The sequence below is a fragment of the Aotus nancymaae genome, unplaced genomic scaffold (genome assembly GCF_030222135.1).
Source record: "Aotus nancymaae isolate 86718 unplaced genomic scaffold, 86718_ANA_hifiasm-v0.15.2.pri h1tg000008l, whole genome shotgun sequence".
Classification (NCBI taxonomy): Eukaryota; Metazoa; Chordata; class Mammalia; order Primates; family Aotidae; genus Aotus; species Aotus nancymaae.
This window is the reverse complement of record NW_026988419.1, coordinates 63,972,016-63,992,590: the sequence shown is the minus strand read 5'-3', so window position 1 is coordinate 63,992,590 and position 20,575 is coordinate 63,972,016. Positions and strand designations below refer to the sequence as shown.

General features: G+C 41.8%; 2 protein-coding genes and 1 long non-coding RNA gene across 4 annotated transcripts in view; 1 reads left to right on the top strand and 2 right to left on the bottom strand.

Annotated features, from left to right (window-relative positions):
• LOC135273672 (fibrous sheath-interacting protein 2-like) overlaps positions 1-3,965 on the bottom strand; it is a 35,372-nt gene extending 31,407 nt beyond the window's left edge. For both annotated transcript variants that reach the window (XM_064373413.1, XM_064373414.1), the window contains exon 1: positions 3,942-3,965. In XM_064373413.1, coding sequence (XP_064229483.1) covers positions 3,942-3,947 — 6 coding nt within the window. In that variant the 5' untranslated portion in view covers positions 3,948-3,965. The remainder of the gene's footprint in view (positions 1-3,941) is intronic.
• Positions 3,966-5,560: 1,595 nt separating this feature from the next.
• LOC135273671 (uncharacterized) lies at positions 5,561-16,602 on the bottom strand. Its single transcript, XR_010341486.1, has 4 exons — positions 16,488-16,602; positions 16,252-16,403; positions 14,661-14,760; positions 5,561-5,675 (listed from the first exon to the last, which is right to left on the bottom strand). It is a non-coding gene; the product is annotated as an uncharacterized LOC135273671 (long non-coding RNA).
• Positions 16,603-18,509: 1,907 nt separating this feature from the next.
• LOC135273585 (low-density lipoprotein receptor-related protein 2-like) overlaps positions 18,510-20,575 on the top strand; it is an 84,144-nt gene continuing 82,078 nt past the window's right edge. The window contains exons 1-3 of the mRNA XM_064372774.1: positions 18,510-18,522; positions 18,636-18,805; positions 19,559-19,782. Of these exons, the coding sequence (XP_064228844.1) occupies positions 18,510-18,522; positions 18,636-18,805; positions 19,559-19,782 (407 nt within the window). The remainder of the gene's footprint in view (positions 18,523-18,635; positions 18,806-19,558; positions 19,783-20,575) is intronic.

The window sequence follows — 20,575 nt, the reverse complement described above, 5'->3', positions numbered from 1 at the left end:
GAGATTAAGAGTGTACATATCTGAAAGTTAAATGTGAAGATAAAACTATTTTTAATACAAAAAAGCTCTTCTGTGGTTTCCAGCAATATGCTAAACAAGTGTCTTTCATTTTGCCTAGAATTCAGTATAGAGCATTAAAGTCATACTGTTAAAAAATAGCTAAACTTTCAAAGAGATAGTAGTACTTTCTGAAGGTAAAACAATTGTGAGAACACAAATCTATAGTGATAAACAAATGCTGAAGCTGATACCTGCTCTAGGGACATTGGCCACATCTGGAAATGTATTGTCTGGTCAGAGCATTTAAAACAAGACTTTGGGCCCCCAAAAGATGGGGAATTAAAACTAACAGCTCCTAAAAACATGCAGATGTTTCTTGACTTAAAATGGGGTTGACATCACAATAAACGTTAACATCATAAGTTAAAAATATGTTAAGCTGGAAATGCATTGAATACACCTAATCTGCTGAACATAACAGCTTAGGTTAGCCTACTTTAAATTTGTTCTGAACACTTACATTAGCTTACAGTTGGACAAAATCAGCTAACACAAAGCCTACATTATAATAAAGTGTTGAATATCTTATGTAATTTATTGAATGCTATACTGAAAGGGGAAAAACAGAATGGTTGTATGGGTACTTAAAATACAGTGTCTATTGCATGTTTATTGCTTTCACACATCCTAACATTGAAAAATCATAAGTCTAACCACTGTAAGTCAGGGACCATCTGTATAGGATTCCAAAGAGCTACACTGTCAATTAGTCATCTACAAGAAAAAAAAAAAATCATACCAGAGAGGAAGCAGGCAAATTATGCCTTCGCTTGTGGCTATGGATGGAGAAGGAGGAGGAGAAGATAAAAACATTTCCTAAGAACTCATAATCACAGATACTGTTTTCTATACCCTCGAGTTTCAAATCCACAGAAACTATTGCCCTTCAAACTGCATATGAGAATTTAAGAGCCCTGTAGCAAAGAAATTAAGTAGGAAGTTTAAACTTTTCCACAAAAAAGCTCCAGACTCAAGAGACTTCTCCTCTGAATTGTGCTAAATATTTAAGCAAGAAATTATGCTAATTCTACACAACCCTTCCAAAAAATTAAAGAAGAGTGAACATTTTCTATCTCATACATTTACATCAGAATCACTTGATACAAAATATCATTACAGATATTATAATAAATTACAAATGTTTCCAATTCCCCCATGAACAAATATGCAAGAATAATAAAACAAATTATAAATATCATGTATAATATGTAATATAATATTATACTGACCATTACATTAATAATACAGTAATCATCATATAATTAAAAATAATATAATAAATACAATATGGTATTCTAATGAATATGTATCACATTTCCTTATGTTTTGCAACAATATTAAGAGGTACACAATCACCAATGCTGCTCAACATTGTACTGAAGGTCCTAGACAGAGAGAAATAAATGCAAAGTGAATCCCAACTAAATAGCAGCAAGCTATTTTGTAGAAATTGACAAGTTTTTAAAATTTGTATAGAAAGCAAAGGCTCTAGAATAATGAAGTCAACTTGGCATAACAACAAACATTGGATAACTCAAACCACTGAATTTTAAAACTTATTTTAAAGCCACAATAATAAAGAAAATGAAGTATTTGCATAAATACAGATAAATGCATCAATCTGTGATCACTTTATATTTTCAAAGTTGCCAAAGCACCTAGATTCATACAAGATAAGTTAGAATCCTCCTGTTTTCCCAGGTAGCAAGAAGAGCTATCAAACACCACTAGAATCATGCCAGAAATACCACTAGAGCTATAATTAAGGAGATTTCATTGGCCAGAGGTGTTACAACATGAAGACAATGAGAAGACCTTAATGATGATCCACTTTTACTTAACAAACAGTAAATACATTTTCTCTTCCTTATGACTTTCTCAATTTAATAATATTTTTTCTCTAGTTTACTTTATTGTAAGATTATAGTATATAATATATATAACACACATAACATATGTTACTCCACAGTTTATCTTATCAGTAAGGTCAAAGATGAGCTGTTAGTAAGTTTCTGGGCAGCCAAAAATTAAATGTAAGTTTTTTACCATGCAGGAGGTCAGTGTTCCAACTCTCAGCCCTTAATGTTCAAATGACAACTGTACTTCTGGTTGTTCTATACATAATCACCAAAACATGGAAACAACACCAAATTTCAAATTTCTTTCAGTTCAAGGATGAATAAACAAACTCTGATGGATCCATGCAACGGAAAGGAACAAACTATTGACACATGCAATAACTTGGATGAATTTCAGGGGTATTATGCTGAGTAAAAGAAGCCATTTTCATGAAGTCAAATGATGTAAAATTCTATTTACATAACATTCTCCAACAGAAAAATATATCCATGAGAACATAGCGCTATTTGATAATAATCCCAGAGGTAACATAACTAATAATCCCAGAGGTAATTTGGGATTATTAGTTGGGAGAAGGAGGGTGTGACTGCAAATAAACAGGGTGAGGGAGATTTTTGGAATACTGGACTGTTCTATATGTGATTGTGATCGAGGTTACACAAATCTATACATGTGATTGTACACATAATTGCACAAAATATTCCATTTTGCTTTAGGATGATTTAAAAAAACAAAATAAATGCCTTGAGATATTTTCTGAGAATGAAAAAATACAGAGACAAGATAAGGAGCTGCAGCAGGAAATTCACTTTGAACTCTGCCTGGAGAATCACCAGCTGCAAAAGTGTGTGGGGCAAATTTCTCGTAAGAGTATAGAGGATGTGACACTGTTCTGAGTTCACACTCATGACGCTATGATGAAATGGAAACCAGAAAGACCTGATTATGGTGCATGGGAAATAGGGGCACCTCTAAAAATGTATGACGTGTGATGTCACTATTGTGTATTTCTGAAATTCGCAAGAAGACTACAATGACACATACACCCTTCACTGAGACTGGAGAGTAGCTATACATAACCGCTCACACCCAAGGCTGATATGAATCACATTACTTTACATTTCATCTTTCAATAAAGTTAAAAGTTAGGTAAGTACTGAACTTTAGATGCTGATAAAAGCTTGCTGAAACAGTCAGAGCTTCATTCAATAGGTAATAGTTTTAACGGTGGAGGAAGAAACCATCAGAACAGAGTTTTAAGCATAACAAGCAACAGTACAAAATGGATCTGAGGCAGGTAAAAAAAAGTCAACAAAGGCTAGTTGGTAATCTACTGCAGTGACACAGGAAAGCTCTGACCTCGAAATGGGATTCATGGGATACTATGATGAAGCTGCATGGAAAATAATCAGCTTCTTTCCTGATAATACACAATCAAAGATAGTTAAATCAAGTCTACAGTTCTGCATTCTGGCCGTGAAATTGTAGCTAATATCAGAAGAGAAAAAACCATTGTAATTTCATAATGTTATAAATAAAGGGAACTGGTAGAGACTGGGCATAGCAAAGCCATTTCTCCTTGTAAACTTACTTCATTTTTTCTCTCTTCATTTATTTGTTCCTTCTTTTTTTCCCTAATTCTCTACCTTCACCCTTTCTTACTGGTTGGCAGTATAATAGAACACAATGTTGCTATATAAGAGCAGTTATCTTAGGTACAAGTTTGTATCATTTCAGTAGCTATTTTAAATATAGGGAGGTTGGTTGGAACTACAGTACAGGCAAGCCTGTCCCCTGAGCCAATTGATGAGATTGTTATAATTTGTTATAATTGTTACATATATGCCTACTTTTCAACTTGAACTGTAATACAGAAATGCCTAGAACAGTGTCTGGCACAAAAGGAGTAACAAGTGTAAATACACAGAGGATTACAAAAGGATATTTAGGTAGATAAGCATTTCCTACTTAGCTACATCATCTTTTAATGTTCTCACATTCACCATGTGTTCCATCTTTACCTTCATGCTTCAACGTATTTTTCCCCGTTTTGTTTCTTTCGAAACCAGTATCTTGTGTTTTTTGTAAATAAGCCCCCTTTTTTTTTAGAACGTGTTGTTTCTGCAATATTAAAGAAAATGTATTGGTTAATATTAACTTGCCATTAGAAATGTAAAACAATTTATTTAAAATGTCACAATATATTAAAAATGGATTATCAGTCCTGTCTTGACTTGTAATGTTACAAAAATAAGAGAATAACAAAGGGTAAATTTCCCTTGTGATCAAACACAAAGAATACATTTAATACACAAGCAATTTGCCTTTCTACACATCGTCAGAGGACTAATCCAGTTTCTGATCAGATAGAGTATCGTATCCATGGCTGCCCTGGTGAGCTAAAGTAATTTCTCAATCATCTTCAATTGGAAGATTCCTGAGGGCTTACCCAAATATCACTCAGGTCTACCAGACATAAACATAATATAGTACATTAAATGTGATTACCCTTTGTGAATATCTTGGCTACTGTTGAATGTACTAGAAAGAAGATAAATGCATATAGGAAAAAAAAAAACCCAGAGCCGGGCGCGGTGGCTCACGCCTGTAATCCCAGCACTTTGGGAGGCCGAGGCGTGTGGATCATGAGGTCAAGAGATCGAGACCATCCTGGTCAACATGGGGAAACCCCGTCTCTACTAAAAATACAAAAAATTAGCTGGGCATGGTGGTGCATGCCTGTAATCCCAGCTACTCAGGAGGCTGAGGCAGGAGAATTGCCTGAACCCAGGAGGCAGAGGATGCGGTGAGCTGAGATCACGCCATTGCACTCCAGCCTGGGTAACAAGAGCGAAACTTTTAGCAAGAAATAGATTAGCACATGTAAAACAACTACCCAAGACTACAGTAAAGACCTTCCTAAAGGACTGGGGAAAACAGTCACTGGAACCTACCTAGGTGTAAAAAATATGCCTATTCCCACTAGAAATATTTCACTGTAAAGCTACACTGGAAAAACTTCATAAGTCATAAGGCTTTGAGTAGAGAACTAAGATGGGTTTTAACTCATTAGCAGGGAACAACTAGCCCCAGATTAAACGTGGCTCTGGCCCCACCAGCAAATCATAAAAGGCAAGACCTGTATAATCAAATTGTTTCCAAATAAATTATCTACATCCAAAAATTCTAAATAATATTTATAAGGACATAAAAATATTCAGTATACAAAGTAAAAGTTATGTCTGGCATCCAATAAAAGAACACTAGGTATAAAGAAGCAGGGGAGTATGACTTATAAAATAAGATCAATACTTCCACTCCAACCAAAGACACAGAAGAATCACACAGTCAGGCAGGGTTCAGGGCCTCCTGAAGTCCTCCCACTTCCCGGGTCACCAGTTCCCCTGGCGTCCCACACCTTCCAGTTGTGGCTGGTACAGTCTGAGTCATTGCCACCAGCCCCAGGCGTGACAAGAGGGCGGCCTCCTGAAGTGGGACAGTTGGGATCCTTGAGACCCTTGCTAGAGTGTTGATCCCTGCCCCCACTCCCCACCATACCTGCAGCCCCTGGAGGAAGATGCCACCTGGCTTGCAGTGAGTCCCGTGTTGGCACTGCTGTCCATCTGCCCTCTGGAGGATGGCATCTGCCTTGGTGATGGTGCCATGGGCAGGCTTGAAGCAGGTGCAGAGGTACAGCTCCAGGGTCGGCAAGGGCCCCATCGCTCTCCTTCTCTTGCCTGTGGTTGCCCCTCTGTCTAGAACCGACCAGATCAGGATATTATGAGAAAAGCAAATTATAACCCAACCTCTCTCAAGAACCTAGATGTTAAAATCCTGAATAAATTGTTAGTAAATTTAATCTACACATGTATCAGAAGAAAAACACATAATAGATAAAATTGATTTAATCAAGGGTGTGTGGTTGTTTTAACAATAAAATATCATAGTCTTAACAGACACATAAAATATATTTTTAAATGTCCACTTTCACCACTAATAAGAAAGTTTTACATGTTAGAAATAGAAAGATGCTTTCTTAACCTGACATTATTATCTACCAAAAGATCACAGTGCCTATCATATCAAATGAGAAATTACTTAAACACATTTTTCATTAAGAAAGAAGAAAGGCCAGGCACAGTGGCTAGTGCCTGTAATCCCTGCACTTTGGGAGGCTGAGGTGGGGAGATCACCAGAGGTCAGGAGTTCGAGACCAGCCTGAGCAACATGGCGAAAACCTGTCTCTACTAAAAATACAGAAATTAGCCAGGCATACTGGAGGGTGCCTGTAATCCCAATTACTCAGGAGGCTGAGGCAGGAGAATTGCTTCAACCTGGAAGGCAGATGTTGCAATGAGCTGAGGAGAATTGCTTCAACCTGGAAGGCAGAAGTTGCAATGAGCTGAGGACCATGCCATTGCACTCCAGCCTGTGTGCCAGAGTGAGGCTGTGTCTCAAAAAAAAAAAAAAAACTTGCATCCCTCAGACAGAAATCAGACTTTTTTTTTTTTTGCATATCCATGAAACACTTAAAAATGTCCTATATCATATCACATACTTAGCTATAAAGAAAATTTAACAACATAAATGAAAAGAGATTTAAAGCCGAGGTTTTTTGATACTAATTCAAATAAATTAAAAATATATAATATAAATGTTACCAAAATCAACAATGTCAATGACTAGAGATTTAATTTTCTGGTACTAATTCAAATAAATTAAAAATAAAACTGTTATCAAAGTTAGAAATGCAAGAAACATGCACCAATGTAACTATTACATTGAAAGGGATTCTTTTTTAATTATACTTTAAATTCCGGGGTACATGTGCAGACCTTGCAGGATTGTTACACAGGTATACATATGCCATGGTGGTTTGCTGCATTCATCCCCTGTCACCTACATTAGGTATTTCTCCTAATGTTATCCCTCCCCAATTCCCCCACCACCTGCTATCCCTCCCCCTAGTACCCCCCAGCCCCACAATAGGTCTCACTGTGTGATGTTCCCCTCCCTGTGTCCCTGTGTCCATGTGTTCTCATTGTTCAACACCCACTTATGAGTGAGAACATGCAGTGTTTGGTTTTCTGTTTCTGTATCAGTTTGCTGAGAATGATGGTTTCCAGCTTCATCCATGTCCCTGCAAAGGACATGAACTTATCCTTTTTTATGGCTGCATAGTATTCCATGGTGTCTATGTGCCACATTTTCTTTATCCAGTCTATCACTGATGGGCATTTGGGTTGGTTCCAAGTCTTCACTATTGTAAACAGTGCTGCAATGAACATACGTGTGCGTGTGTCTTTATAATAGATTGATTTATAATCTTTTGGCTATATACCCAGTAATGGGATTGCTGGGTCAAATATTTCTAGTTCTAGATCCTTGAGGAACTGCCACACTGTCTTCCACAATAGTTGAACTAATTTACACTCCCACCAACAGTGTAAAAGTGTTCCTATTTCTCCACATTCTAGCATCTGTTGTCTCCAGATTTTTTAATGATGGCCATTCTAACTGGCATGAGGTGGTATCTCAATGTGATTTTGATTTGCATTTCTCTAATGACCAGAGATGATGAGTATTTTTTTAATATGTTTGTTGGTTACATAAATGTCTTCTTTTGAGAAGTGTCTGTTCATGTCCTTCACCCACTTTTTGATGGGGTTATTTTTTCTCGTAAATTTGTTTAAGTTCTCTGTAGATTCTGGATATTGGGTCTTTGTCATATGGGTAGATTGCAAAAATTTTTTCCCATTCTGTTGGTGGCCGGTTCAACTCTAAGGATTATTTCTTTTGCTGTGCTCTGCACAGCAAAAGTTTAATTAGATCCCATTTGTCTATTTTGGCTTTTGTTGTCATTGCTTTTAGTGTTTCAGTCATGAAGTCCTTGCCCATGCCTAAATCCAGGATGGATTTAAACATAAGACCTAACACTGTAAAAACTGTGGAAGAAAACATTGACAGGGATTCTAAGAGGGAAAGTAAAAAATACACAGAAACCAATGAAAAGCAGGACAACTAACATCAAAATGTTCAGTGTTGAATTGTACATTCAGAGTAAAATATAGAGCAGGAAGGTTGTTATTATTTTTAAATAATTTTTTATATTTTCTCATTTAATATTTGAGGGGGAGTCTTACTCTGTTGCCCAGGCTGGAGTGCCCTGGCCATGATCATGGTTCACTGCAACCTCTGCCTCCCAAGTTCAAGTGATTTTCCCATCTCAGCCTTTCAAGCAGCTAGGACCAGAGATGTGTGCCACCATGCCTGGTTAAGTTTTTGTATTATTGGTAGAGACGGGGTTTTATCATTTTGCCCAGGTTGGTTTCAAACTGCTGAGCACAAGCAACGCACCTGTGTTGGCCTCCCAATGTTCTAGGTTTACAGGCATGAACCACTGGAGCTGGCACAATAGAATTTTTAAATATAACCATAACCCAGCAAGGTTAGGTGGCCCACACCTGTAATCCCAGGACTTTGGGTGGCTGAGGCAGGCAGATCACCTGAGGTCAGGAGTTCAAGACCAACCTGGCCAACAGCAAAACTCTATCTCTACTAAAAATACAAAAATTAGCTGGGTGTGGTGGCACACACCTATAATCCCAGCTCCTCAGGAGGCTGAGGCAGGAGAATCCCTTGAGCCCAGGAGGTTGCAGTGAGCTGAGATCTTGTCACTGTACTCTAGCCTGGGTGACAGAATGAGACTTTCATCTCAAACAAACTAACTAACTAACTTACTAAAAACCCACAGAAACAAAACACAAAAATTCCACAATTTTGGAAAATATAGTTTACAGATGGTGTGGGTAAAGCAGTATTTCTGGTTCTAGATCCTTGAGGAATCACCACACTGTCTTCCACAATGCTTTAAATGTTTTGATAGAATTTACTCGTGAAGTCTTCTGGTCCTTGGCAATTTTTGTTGTTGTTGTTGTTGTTGTTGTTGTTGTTGTTGTAGTTGTTGAAAACGTTTTGATTACAGATTCAGTCTCCTTTTTCATTATTGAACTGTTCAGAGGGTCTGAACAGTTTTGGTAGGTTTTATGATTCCAGTAATCCATTCAATTCTTTTAGTTTATCCAATTTGTTAGTATATAACTGTTTATAAGAGTTCCTTATTATCCTTCTTATTTTTGAAAGATATATTAATATGTACCTTTTTGTTTGTGATTTATCTTTTTTTCTTAGTCTAGCCAAGGGTTTGCCCATTTTATTTTTTTCAATCAATTCTTAGTTTTGTTATTTTTCTTATTGCTTTCTAAGTTTTCTATTTTATTTATTTATGACAATATTTATTTCTTTTCTTCTTATGACTTCAGACTTACTTTCTTCTTTTTCTAGTTACTTGAGGTGTAAAGTTAGATGAATTGAGATCTTCTTATTTAATGCTATGTGTTTATTGCTATAAGCTACTCTTATAGATCTGCCTTTGTTGCATTCCATAGATTTGGGTATGTTGTGGGTTTTGTTTGTTTTGCCTGGAGACAATTTTAAAATTCCCTTTTGGTTTCCTCTTTGACCTAATGGTTTCTAAAGAATGTGTTGTTTAGTTTTAATTTATTGGTGATTTTAAGTTTTCTGCTTTTCTTCTGTTATTGATTTTAAGTTTAGTTCCATTGTGGTTGGAAAATATAAATGTAATTATTTTGATCTTAAATTTTTTTTTTTTTTTTTTTCCGAGACGGAGTTTTGCTCTTGTTACCCAGGCTGGAGTGCAATGGCGCGATCTTGGCTCACTGCAACCTCTGCCTCCTGGGTTCAGGAATTCTCCTGCCTCAGCCTCCCGAGTAGCTGGGATTACAGGCACGTGCCACCAGGCCCAGCTAATTTTTTGTATTTTTAGTAGACACGGGGTTTCACCATGTTGACCAGGATGGTCTCGATCTCTTGACCGCGTGATCCACCTGCCTCAGCCTCCCAAAGTGCTGGGATTACAGGCGTGAGCCACCGCGCCCGGCCTGATCTTAAATTTTTTGGGATTTTTTTTTGTAACCCAGCATATGATCTCTTCCACAGAGTGTTTCATGTATGTTTGAGCAGAATGTGTGGCATTCTTCAGTTAAGTGCTAATTTCTGTGCATGTCTGTTAGATCAATTTGGTGTACAGAAGTAAAATTATTTCTATTTGCAGATCACATAATCACATACATAGAAAACCTAAAGACTCAGTTAAAAAAAAGTTAGAATGAATGAGTTCAGTAAAGTGGCAGGATACAAAATCACCACTAAAAAATCAATTGATTTTCAGTGACCAAACTACCCAAAGACAAAACTAAGAAAGAAATACCAGCCCACTTACAAAAACAATAAAATACTTAGAAATAAACTTAATTAAAGGGATATAAGACTTGTACAGCAAAAATTAGAACCCATTGGTGACTGAAGTTTTAAAAGACAGATAAATGGAAAAACATCTCAGGTTCATGAATTAGAAAAATTACATTGTTAAAATTTTTATACTACACAAAGTGACCTACAAATTCATTGCAATCCTAATAAGATTCTTGATAACATTCTTTACAAAAATATTTTTTAAATCCTAAATTCATACAGAACCACAAAAGATCCTGAAAAGGCAAAACAATCTTGAGCAAGAACAAAGGTATGCAATTAGGCATAACATTATCTGATTCAAAATAGTGTATGCTACAAAACCACAATGACTAAAACAGTATGATACTGACATGAAAACAGACCTATAGTCCAACAAAATAGAATATAAAACCCAGAAATAAATTTACATATCTGTGGTTAACAGATCTTTGAAAAGGATGCCAAAGAAACCCAATGGGTATTTTAAAATAAATCGTTTCAAATGTTCTCACCACAAAAAATAAATAAATATTTGAGGTGAGATATAGATATAGATACATAGATGCTAATTAGCCTTATTTGATCATTCCACAATATACACATGCAATGAAACATTCCATTATGCCATATAAACATAGAAAGTAACCATTTCTTTCTTTTTTTCCTTTTTTTGGAGATCGAGTCTTGCTCTGTCACCCAAGCTGGAGTGCAGTGGTGTGATCTTGTCTCACTGTAACCTCCTGAGTTCAAGCAATTCTCCTGCCTTAGCCTCTTGAGTAGCTGGGATTAAAAGTGTACACCACCATGCCTGGCTGATTTTTGTCATTTTAGTAAAGATGGGGTTTTACCATGTTGGCCAGGCTGGTCTCAAACTCTTGATTTCAAGTGATCTGCCCATATTAGCCTCCCAAGTGCTAGGATTACAGGCAGGAGCCACTATCCGTCCAGAAAATAACTATTTTTAGCAAACCAAATCCAGCAGCATATCAAAAAACTAATCCACCACAATCAAGTAGGTGTTATTACTGTGATGCAAGATTGGTTTAGCATATACAAATCAATCAATGTTCTTCATCACATAAACAGAACTAAAGACAAAAAAACACATAATCATCTCAATAGACACAGAAAAGACTTTTGGTAAAATTCAACATCCCTTCATATTAAAAACTCCCAAGAAACTAGGTATCAAAGGAATATACATCAAAATAATGAGCCATTTATAATAAACCACAGCCATTATCATACTGAATAGGCAAAAGCTAGAAGCATTCTTCTTGAAAACTGGCACAGTTAAGGTTGGGCCTCTCTTACCACTCGTCTTTAACATCGTATTTGAATTCCTGGCCAGAGCAATCAAGCAATCAAAAATAAATAAATAAATAAATAAATAAATAAATGGCATCCAAATAGGAAAAGAGGAAGCCAAACTATTCCTGTTTGCAGATGACATGATTCCATATCTAGAAAATCCCACAGTCTCAGCTCAAATCTACTTACACTATTAAACAACTTCAGAAAATTTTAGGATACAAAATCAATGTACAAAAATTACTAGCATTCTTAACACCAAAAACAGTCAAGCTGGGAGCCAAATCAGGAATGCAGTGTCATTCACAACAGTCACAAAATGAATGAAATACTTAAGAAATGCCACTAAACAGGGAGATGCAAGATCTGTGCACTGAGAATTACAAAACGCTGCTTAAAGAAATCAGAGATGACATAAACACATAGAAAAAGATTGTATGATCATAGATAGGACAAATCAATATTGCTAAAATGACTATGCTGCCCAAAGCAATTTACAGATAAAATGCCATTCCTATCAAACCACCAATAGCATTCTTCACAGAACAAGGTAACATTGTTTTAAATTTTATATGGAACCAAAAAAAGAACCTGAATAGCCAAGGCAATCCTAAACAAAAAGAACAAAGCAAGAGGCATCAAGCTACCTGACTTCAAGCTATACTGTAGGTCTGAGGTAACCAAAATAGCATGGTACTAGCATAAAAATAGACACACAGGCCTACAATCATCTGATCTTTGACAAAGCTGACAAAAACAAGCAATGGGGAAAGGATAACCTATTCGATAAATAGTTCTAGAATAACTGGCTAGCCATATGCAGAAGATTGAAACTGTATCCCTCCTTATACCATATATAAAAATCAACACAAGATGGATTAAAAACTGAAATGTAAAACCCAAACTATAAAAACCTTGGAAGACAACATACGTAATACCATTCTGGACATAGGAACTGGCAAAGGTTTCGTGATGAAGATGCCAAAAGCAATTGCAACAAGGGCAAAAATTAACAAATGAGATCTAATTAAAGAGCTTCTGCACAGCAAATGAAACTAGTAACAGAGTAAACAGACAACCTACAAAATAGGAAAAATATTTGCAAACTATGCATCTGACAAGAGTTTAATAGCCAGCATCTGTAAGTAACCTAAACAAATTTACAAGAAAAAAACCACAAACAACCCCATTAAAAAGAAGGCAAAGGATATGAACAGACACTTTTCAAAAGAAGATAAACATCCAGTTAGCAGCATATTTTTCAAAAGCCCAATATTACTGATTATTAGATACATTCAAATCAAAACCACAGTGAGGATACCATCTTGTACCTGTCAGGATGGTTAGTATTAAAATGAAAAAATAATAGATGCTGACAAGTTATCAGAGAAAAGGTAGCACTTATACATTGTTGGTGGGAGTGTAAATCAGTTCAACCACTGTGGAATGTAGTGTGATGATTCCTCAAAGAGCTGAAAACAGAACCACCATTTAACCCAGCAATCCCATTACTGGCTATATAACCAAAGGAACATACGTAATTCTATCATAAAGACACATGCATGTGTATGTTCACTGCAGCACATTACTGACAATAGCAAAGACATGGAATCAACCTAAATAGCCATAAATGGTAGACTAGGTTTTTAAAAATAGGGTGCATATTTTAAAACACCATGGAATACTATGCAGCCATGGAAAAGAATTAGATCATGTCCTTTGCATGAACATGGATGGAGCTGGAGGCCATTGTCCTTAGCAAACTAACACAGGAACAGAAATCCCAATCCTCATCTTCTCACTTATAAGTGGGAGTTGAATGATGAGAACACCATGGACACAAAGAGGGGAACAACAACACTGAGGCTAACCTGGGGGTAGAGGGTGGGAGGAGGGAGAGGATCAGAAAAAATGATGATTGGGTACTAGTACTAGGCTTAGTACCAGGGTGATGAAATACAAACCCTCAAGACATAAGTTTATCTGTTAAACAAACCTGCACATGTGTCACTGAACCTAAAATAAAATAAAAATTTCTTAATAAAGAAAATAACTATTTTCCAATTAATAATAACACAAAAAAGAAACAATAGGGAAAGATAATCTTTCCATAAATGTTGTTGGGAAAACCGTATGTCCACAGGCAGAAGAATTAAATCGGATCCTTACTTCACATCATATATAAAAAAAGCAACAAAAAATGAATTAAAGATATAAATGTAAGGCCTTAAGGCATAAAACTGTAAGAGAAAACATACAAAGCTTCTTGATGTTGATCTAGGCAATATGTTTGGATGTGGCACTAAAAGCACAGGCAATAAAAGCAAAAATAGAAAAATGAGATTGTGTTTAAAAGTTTTGCATTGCTGTAAAACAATCCACAGAGTGAGAAAGCAACCTACAGAATTGTGTAAAATATTTATAAACCATATGTCTAATAAGGTGTTGTTATCCAAAGTAAGAAACTGAAACAACTCAATGGTGAAAAAACAACAACAGGGCCGGACGCGGTGGCTCATGCCTGTAATCCCAGCACTTTGGGAGGCCTAGGTGGGTGGATCACGAGGTCAAGAGATCGAGACCATCCTTGTCAACATGGTGAAACCACGTCTCTACCAAAAGTACAAAAAATTAGCTGGGCATGGTGGCATGTGCCTGTAATCCCAGCTACTCAGGTGGCTGAGGCAGGAGAATTGCCTGAACCCAGGAGGCGGAGGTTACGGTGAGCCGAGATCACGCCATTGCACTCCAGCCTGGGCAACAAGAGCAAAACTCCATCTCAAAACAAAAACAAAAACAAACAAACAAATAAACAAAAAACCAAAAAAACAAACGATATTACAAATAATGAGCAAAATACATGAACAGACCTAAATAAATTTATCAAGCAAAGGCATGCAAATAACAAAAAAGTATATGAAAGAATGCTCAACATGACTAATCTCAGGGAAATACAATCAAAACCACAATAAAATACCACTTCACACCTCTTAGAATGCCTAAGAGTGTAAATACACAGAGGATTACAAAAGGATATTTAGGTAGATAAGCATTTCCTACTTAGCTACATCATCTTTTAATGTTCTCACATTCACCATGTGTTCCATCTTTACCTTCATGCTTCAACGTATTTTTCCCCGTTTTGTTTCTTTCAAAACCCGTATCTTGTATTTTTTGTAAATAAGCCCCCTTTTTTTTTAGAACGTGTTGTTTCTGCAATATTAAAGAAAATGTATTGGTTAATATTAACTTGTCATTAGAAATGTAAAACAATTTATTTAAAATGTCACAATATATTAAAAATGGATTATCAGTCCTGTCTTGACTTGTAATGTTACAAAAATAAGAGAATAACAAAGGGTAAATTTCCCTTGTGATCAAACACAAAGAATACATTTAATACACAAGCAATTTGCCTTTCTACACATCGTCAGAGGACTAATCCAGTTTCTGATCAGATAGAGTATCGTATCCATGGCTGCCCTGGTGAGCTAAAGTAATTTCTCAATTATCTTCAATTGGAAGATTCCTGAGGGCTTACCCAAATATCACTCAGGTCTACCAGACATAAACATAATATAGTACATTAAATGTGATTACCCTTTGTGAATATCTTGGCTACTGTTGAATGTACTAGAAAGAAGATAAATGCATATAGGAAAAAAAAAAACCCAGAGCCGGGCGCGGTGGCTCACGCCTGTAATCCCAGCACTTTGGGAGGCCGAGGCGTGTGGATCACGAGGTCAAGAGATCGAGACCATCCTGGTCAACATGGGGAAACCCCGTCTCTACTAAAAATACAAAAAATTAGCTGGGCATGGTGGTGTGTGCCTGTAATCCCAGCTACTCAGGAATCTGAGGCAGGAGAATTGCCTGAACCCAGGAGGCGGAGGTTGTGGTGAGCTGAGATCACGCCATTGCACTCCAGCCTGGGTAACAAGAGTGAAACTTTTAGCAAGAAATAGATTAGCACATGTAAAACAACTACCCAAGACTACAGTAAAGACCTTCCTAAAGGACTGGGGAAAACAGTCACTGGAACCTACCTAGGTGTAAAAAATATGCCTATTCCCACTAGAAATATTTCACTGTAAAGCTACACTGGAAACACTTCATAAGTCATAAGGCTTTGAGTAGAGAACTAAGATGGGTTTTAACTCATTAGCAGGGAACAACTAGCCCCAGATTAAACGTGGCTCTGGCCCCACCACCAAATCATAAAAGGCAAGACCTGTATAACCAAATTGTTTCCAAATAAATTATCTACATCCAAAAATTCTAAATAATATTTATAAGGACATAAAAATATTCAGTATACAAAGTAAAAGTTATGTCTGGCATCCAATAAAAGAACACTAGGTATAAAGAAGCAGGGGAGTATGACTTATAAAATAAGATCAATACTTCCACTCCAACCAAAGACACAGAAGAATCACACAGTCAGGCAGGGTTCAGGGCCTCCTGAAGTCCTCCCGCTTCCCGGGCCACCAGTTCCCCTGGCGTCCCGCACCTGCCAGTTGCGGCCGGTACAGTCTGAGTCACCGCCACTGCCCCCGGGTGCCACAACAGGGCAGCCTCCTGAAGCGGGACAGTTGGGAGCATCGCGACCCTCGCGACCCTTGCTTGAGTGGCAATCCCTGCCCCCGTTCCCCACCATGCCTGTGGCCACCAGAGAAAAATGCCGCCTGGCTTGCGGCCACTCACGTCTTTGCACTCGCACTGCTGTTTGTGCTCCATGGTCGGCACAAGCCCCTCCACTCTCCTTCTCTCGCACGCGATTGCCCCTCTGTCTGGACCCAACCAGGAACAGCCAGGGCCTCAGGATGGACTGCAGCCTCCACCCCCAGCGTCAATATCTGAAATAAATATTCAGTATACTCCTTGACTTATTGTTATTATTTCCCTTCCAGAAAAGATCTCGGCTTCATTTGTGAACTCACTGAATTAAGGCTTTCTCCTATAGAAGTCCTTTCGAGCTCCTCCACTCTCCTTCTCTCGCGCGTGGTTGCCCCTCTATCTGGACCCAACCAGGTACAGCCAGGGCCTCACGACTGACTGCAGCCTCTACCCCCAGCAGTCCACAAAGGCAGCGGCCTCACAAAAGCAGCGGCCTCACAAAGGCAGTGGCCTCCTGAGGGGAGGGGCGTGGCCGCCTGAGGGGGAGGGGCGTGGCTCACGCTGGGCTGTGTCTAGACTCCTAAAATGCAAAAACTGTGAGATCCTAAATGTTTGCGGTTTGGGTGGCTAGGTTTTAGAACGCCATGACGGTCGCTTCCACGCCCACTCCAGCCACCGCCGACTTCGCAGCCGCCTGGCCCACCGCTCCGCCCCAGTAGCCTCGGCCTTTGCCCTGGACCGGCGGGTCGGCGGCCAGCTGCACTGAGGAGACAGGACAGGGGGCGGTGCCGCCTCCAGGGCCCCCGCCGCCGCCCCGCCCTCCGCCGCCGCCCCGCCCTCCGCGGCCACCGCCAGGCCCTCCTCCTCCGCCGCCCCGGGCCGCCCGCCGCCGCCGCCGCCGCTCCGCGCCGCCCGCCCGCCGCCGCCCGCCGCCGCCCGCCGCCGCCGCCCCGCCCTCCGCGGCCACCGCCAGGCCCTCCTCCTCCGCCGCCCCGGGCCGGCCGCCGCCGCCGCCGCTCCGCACCGCCCGCCCGCCGCCGCCGCCCGCCGCCCGCCGCCCGCCGCCGCCGCCGCCCGCCGCCGCCGCCCCGCCCTCCGCGGCCACCGCCAGGCTCTCCTCCTCCGCCGCCCCGGGCCGCCCGCCGCCGCTCCGCGCCGCCCGCCGCCGCCGCCCGCCGCCGCCGCCCCCGCCCTCCGCGGCCACCGCCAGGCCCTCCTCCTCCGCCGCCCCGGGCCGCCCGCCGCCGCCGCCGCCGCCGCTCCGCGCCGCCCGCCGCCGCCGCCGCCGCCGCCGCCGCTCCGCGCCGCCCGCCCGCCGCCGCCGCCCGCCGCCGCTCTGCGCCGCCCGCCCGCCGCCGCCCGCCGCCGCCGCCCGCCGCCGCCGCCGCCGCCCGCCGCCGCCGCCCCGCCCTCCGCGGCCACCGCCAGGCCCTCCTCCTCCGCCGCCCCGGGCCGCCCGCCGCCGCCGCCGCCGCTCCGCGCCGCCCGCCCGCCGCCGCCCGCCGCCGCCGCCCGCCGCCGCCGCCCCCGCCCCGCCCTCCGCGGCCACCGCCAGGCCCTCCTCCTCCGCCGCCCCGGGCCGGCCGCCCGCCGCCGCCGCCCGCCGCCGCTCCGCGCCGCCCGCCCGCCGCCGCCGCCCGCCGCCGCCGCCCCGCCCTCCGCGGCCACCGCCAGGCCCTCCTCCTCCGCCGCCCCGGGCCGCCCGCCGCCGCCGCCGCCGCTCCGCGCCGCCCGCCGCCGCCCCGCGCCGCCCGCCGCCGCCCCGCGCCGCCCGCCGCCGCCGCCGCCCCGCCCTCCGCGGCCACCGCCAGGCCCTCCTCCTCCGCCGCCCCGGGCCGCCCGCCGCCGCCCGCCCGCCGCCGCCCGCCGCCGCCGCCCGCCGCCGCCGCCCCGCCCTCCGCGGCCACCGCCAGGCCCTCCTCCTCCGCCGCCCCGGGCCGGCCGCCGCCGCCGCCGCTCCGCGCCGCCCGCCCGCCGCCGCCGCCGCCGCCCGCCGCCGCCGCCCCGCCCTCCGCGGCCACCGCCAGGCCCTCCTCCTCCGCCGCCCCGGGCCGCCCGCCGCCGCCGCCGCCGCTCCGCGCCGCCCGCCGCCGCCGCCCGCCGCCGCCGCCCCGCCCTCCGCGGCCAACGCCAGGCCCTCCTCCTCCGCCGCCCGCCGCCGCCCGCCGCCGCCGCCGCCGCCGCCGCCGCCGCTCCGCGCCGCCCGCCCGCCGCCGCCGCCCGCCGCCGCCGCCCCGCCCTCCGCGGCCACCGCCAGGCCCTCCTCCTCCGCCGCCCCGGGCCGCCCGCCGCCGCCGCCGCCGCCGCTCCGCGCCGCCCGCCGCCGCCGTCTGCCTCATAGGTTTATGTTAAAATCAGGTAAGATAACATAGAGGATAGCATTTAAAAAAGCAAAAAAATATCAGTTGTAAGCTGCTTCCCCATCCTTGCTCACCTGAAGGAGTGGTGATGCCTTCCTTCTTCACATTTAGTTGGCGAGACCTCCGTTATCTTCTCCAATGGTTGGGATTTATTAATTGGTGATATTCATGGAAGGAACTTCCGGATCCTAGTGGAGTCTCAGAATCGTGGAGTGGCCATGGGTGTGGCTTTCCACTATCACCTGCAAAGAGTTTTTTGGACAGACACCGTGCAAAATAAGGTAAATAGAAATTTCAGGAGCTGAATGGAACCCTGAGCACAAAGTGTTGATAGCTTCCACTTTTGGAGGGAGTGGAGGGGAAAGTTCCTTTGTTTTCTAACAAAAAAGGCCCTTGAGATATTTTATGTTAATCAGCACCTTTTCCATGCTATACTATTACCTGTGACCTATTAAACAAAGCAGTCTATTATATGGATTAGCCTTGAGCAACTTTTAATTGTATTCGAAGTAGAGTCCAAAAGCCTAATTAAAAGACATAGTAGACATTCTTTCAAAACTGGATAGATATTTGATCGTAATTTTTGATATTTGATCATTTAAAATGTAAAAAGCACACTTCTTTTCTGGATGATAAAAATCAGATTTTTACCTGCATTTTCTAAATTGAGCTGTGATTGGGGTTTTAGTAACAAATATTGACAGTATTTTGTTTAATGGCCAAAATTTTGTTACACTGTCTTATTTGGAAAGTAAAGTGTGATGGGTTTCATCTCAACTTGGAGTAATGCAATAGAGATTTTTGAAACATAAATTTCAGAAACTCCTAAAGAGTTATGGAATTTTATTTATTTCTTCCTTTCACATTTTATTGTACCATCAATACAATTCTCATTTATTTAAATAACGTGAAATTTCTAAAAATTGGGAATTTGGATTTTTAGCAATTCTAATTTGATTTTAGCTTAAAAAGTCAAAACAAAACACGTGGTTAGTTATGGTGAAGAAATATAATAATTTTGGTTTTTCTTTTAGGTTTTTTCAGTTGACATTAATGGTTTAAATATCCAAGAGGTTCTCAATATTTCTGTTGAAACTCCAGAGAACCTGGCTGTGGACTGGGTTAATAATAAACTCTATCTGGTGGAAACCAAGGTCAACCGCATAGATATGGTAAATTTGGATGGAAGCTACCGGGTTACCCTTATAACTGAAAACTTGGGGCATCCTAGAGGAATTGCCGTGGACCCAACTGTTGGGTAAGTGATGTGAAAACATTGATTCCTGTATTTTTAGAATTTTATCTCTCCCCCTATACATTGCATAGCCATTGGATTAATTGAAAGCTCATTCTGATTTCTTTTAGGCTCTGTACTCTAGAACCCATGTCTATTTTGTGCACTTATTCATAGAAGCTTTAGGAGAGTTTATTAAATATAATCCTATTTAAGGACATGTCATCCAAACATACCTACTGGTGTACTAAAAATACTTGTTGTTTTGGGGGTACGAATCTTAATGTTTGCCACATTTTTCTAGCTAAGAGATTGGATTCTGTGTTCTAACTCAATCTAATAATATTATTGCAACTGAACATTACTTATGTTTTATTATTATTAAGATGATTATTCTAACATGAATTAGCTGTAAATATTTTTAAAGATGGGAAAAGAAGTTGGAACTATTTCTTTCAGAACTTTCTTGATACAGGCTGGGATTGAGATATCAATGCTAATATCTCATTACAAGTTGTTCAGTCTGAATCAACCCAGCAACCTGATAATGCTTTTCTTCCGATTTAAATTCAGATTTCCCGATCTCCACATCTGAGAAGTGTTATAGGAGACTTAGCTTTCTCCTAGAATTTCACAATTGGGTCTTAGGACCCTTGGATAAGCTTTAGGCTATTTTAGTCTTGGCGAATGATGATTATTCAATTTTACTTCATTATATCAGCTGTCCTTCCTTGAAAATGATGGAAATGTTCTCAGGCTGTGCCTCAGAAAGGAAAATTGAGGAGTAAAATTGCTTGATAGCTTATTTTAAAAGGTA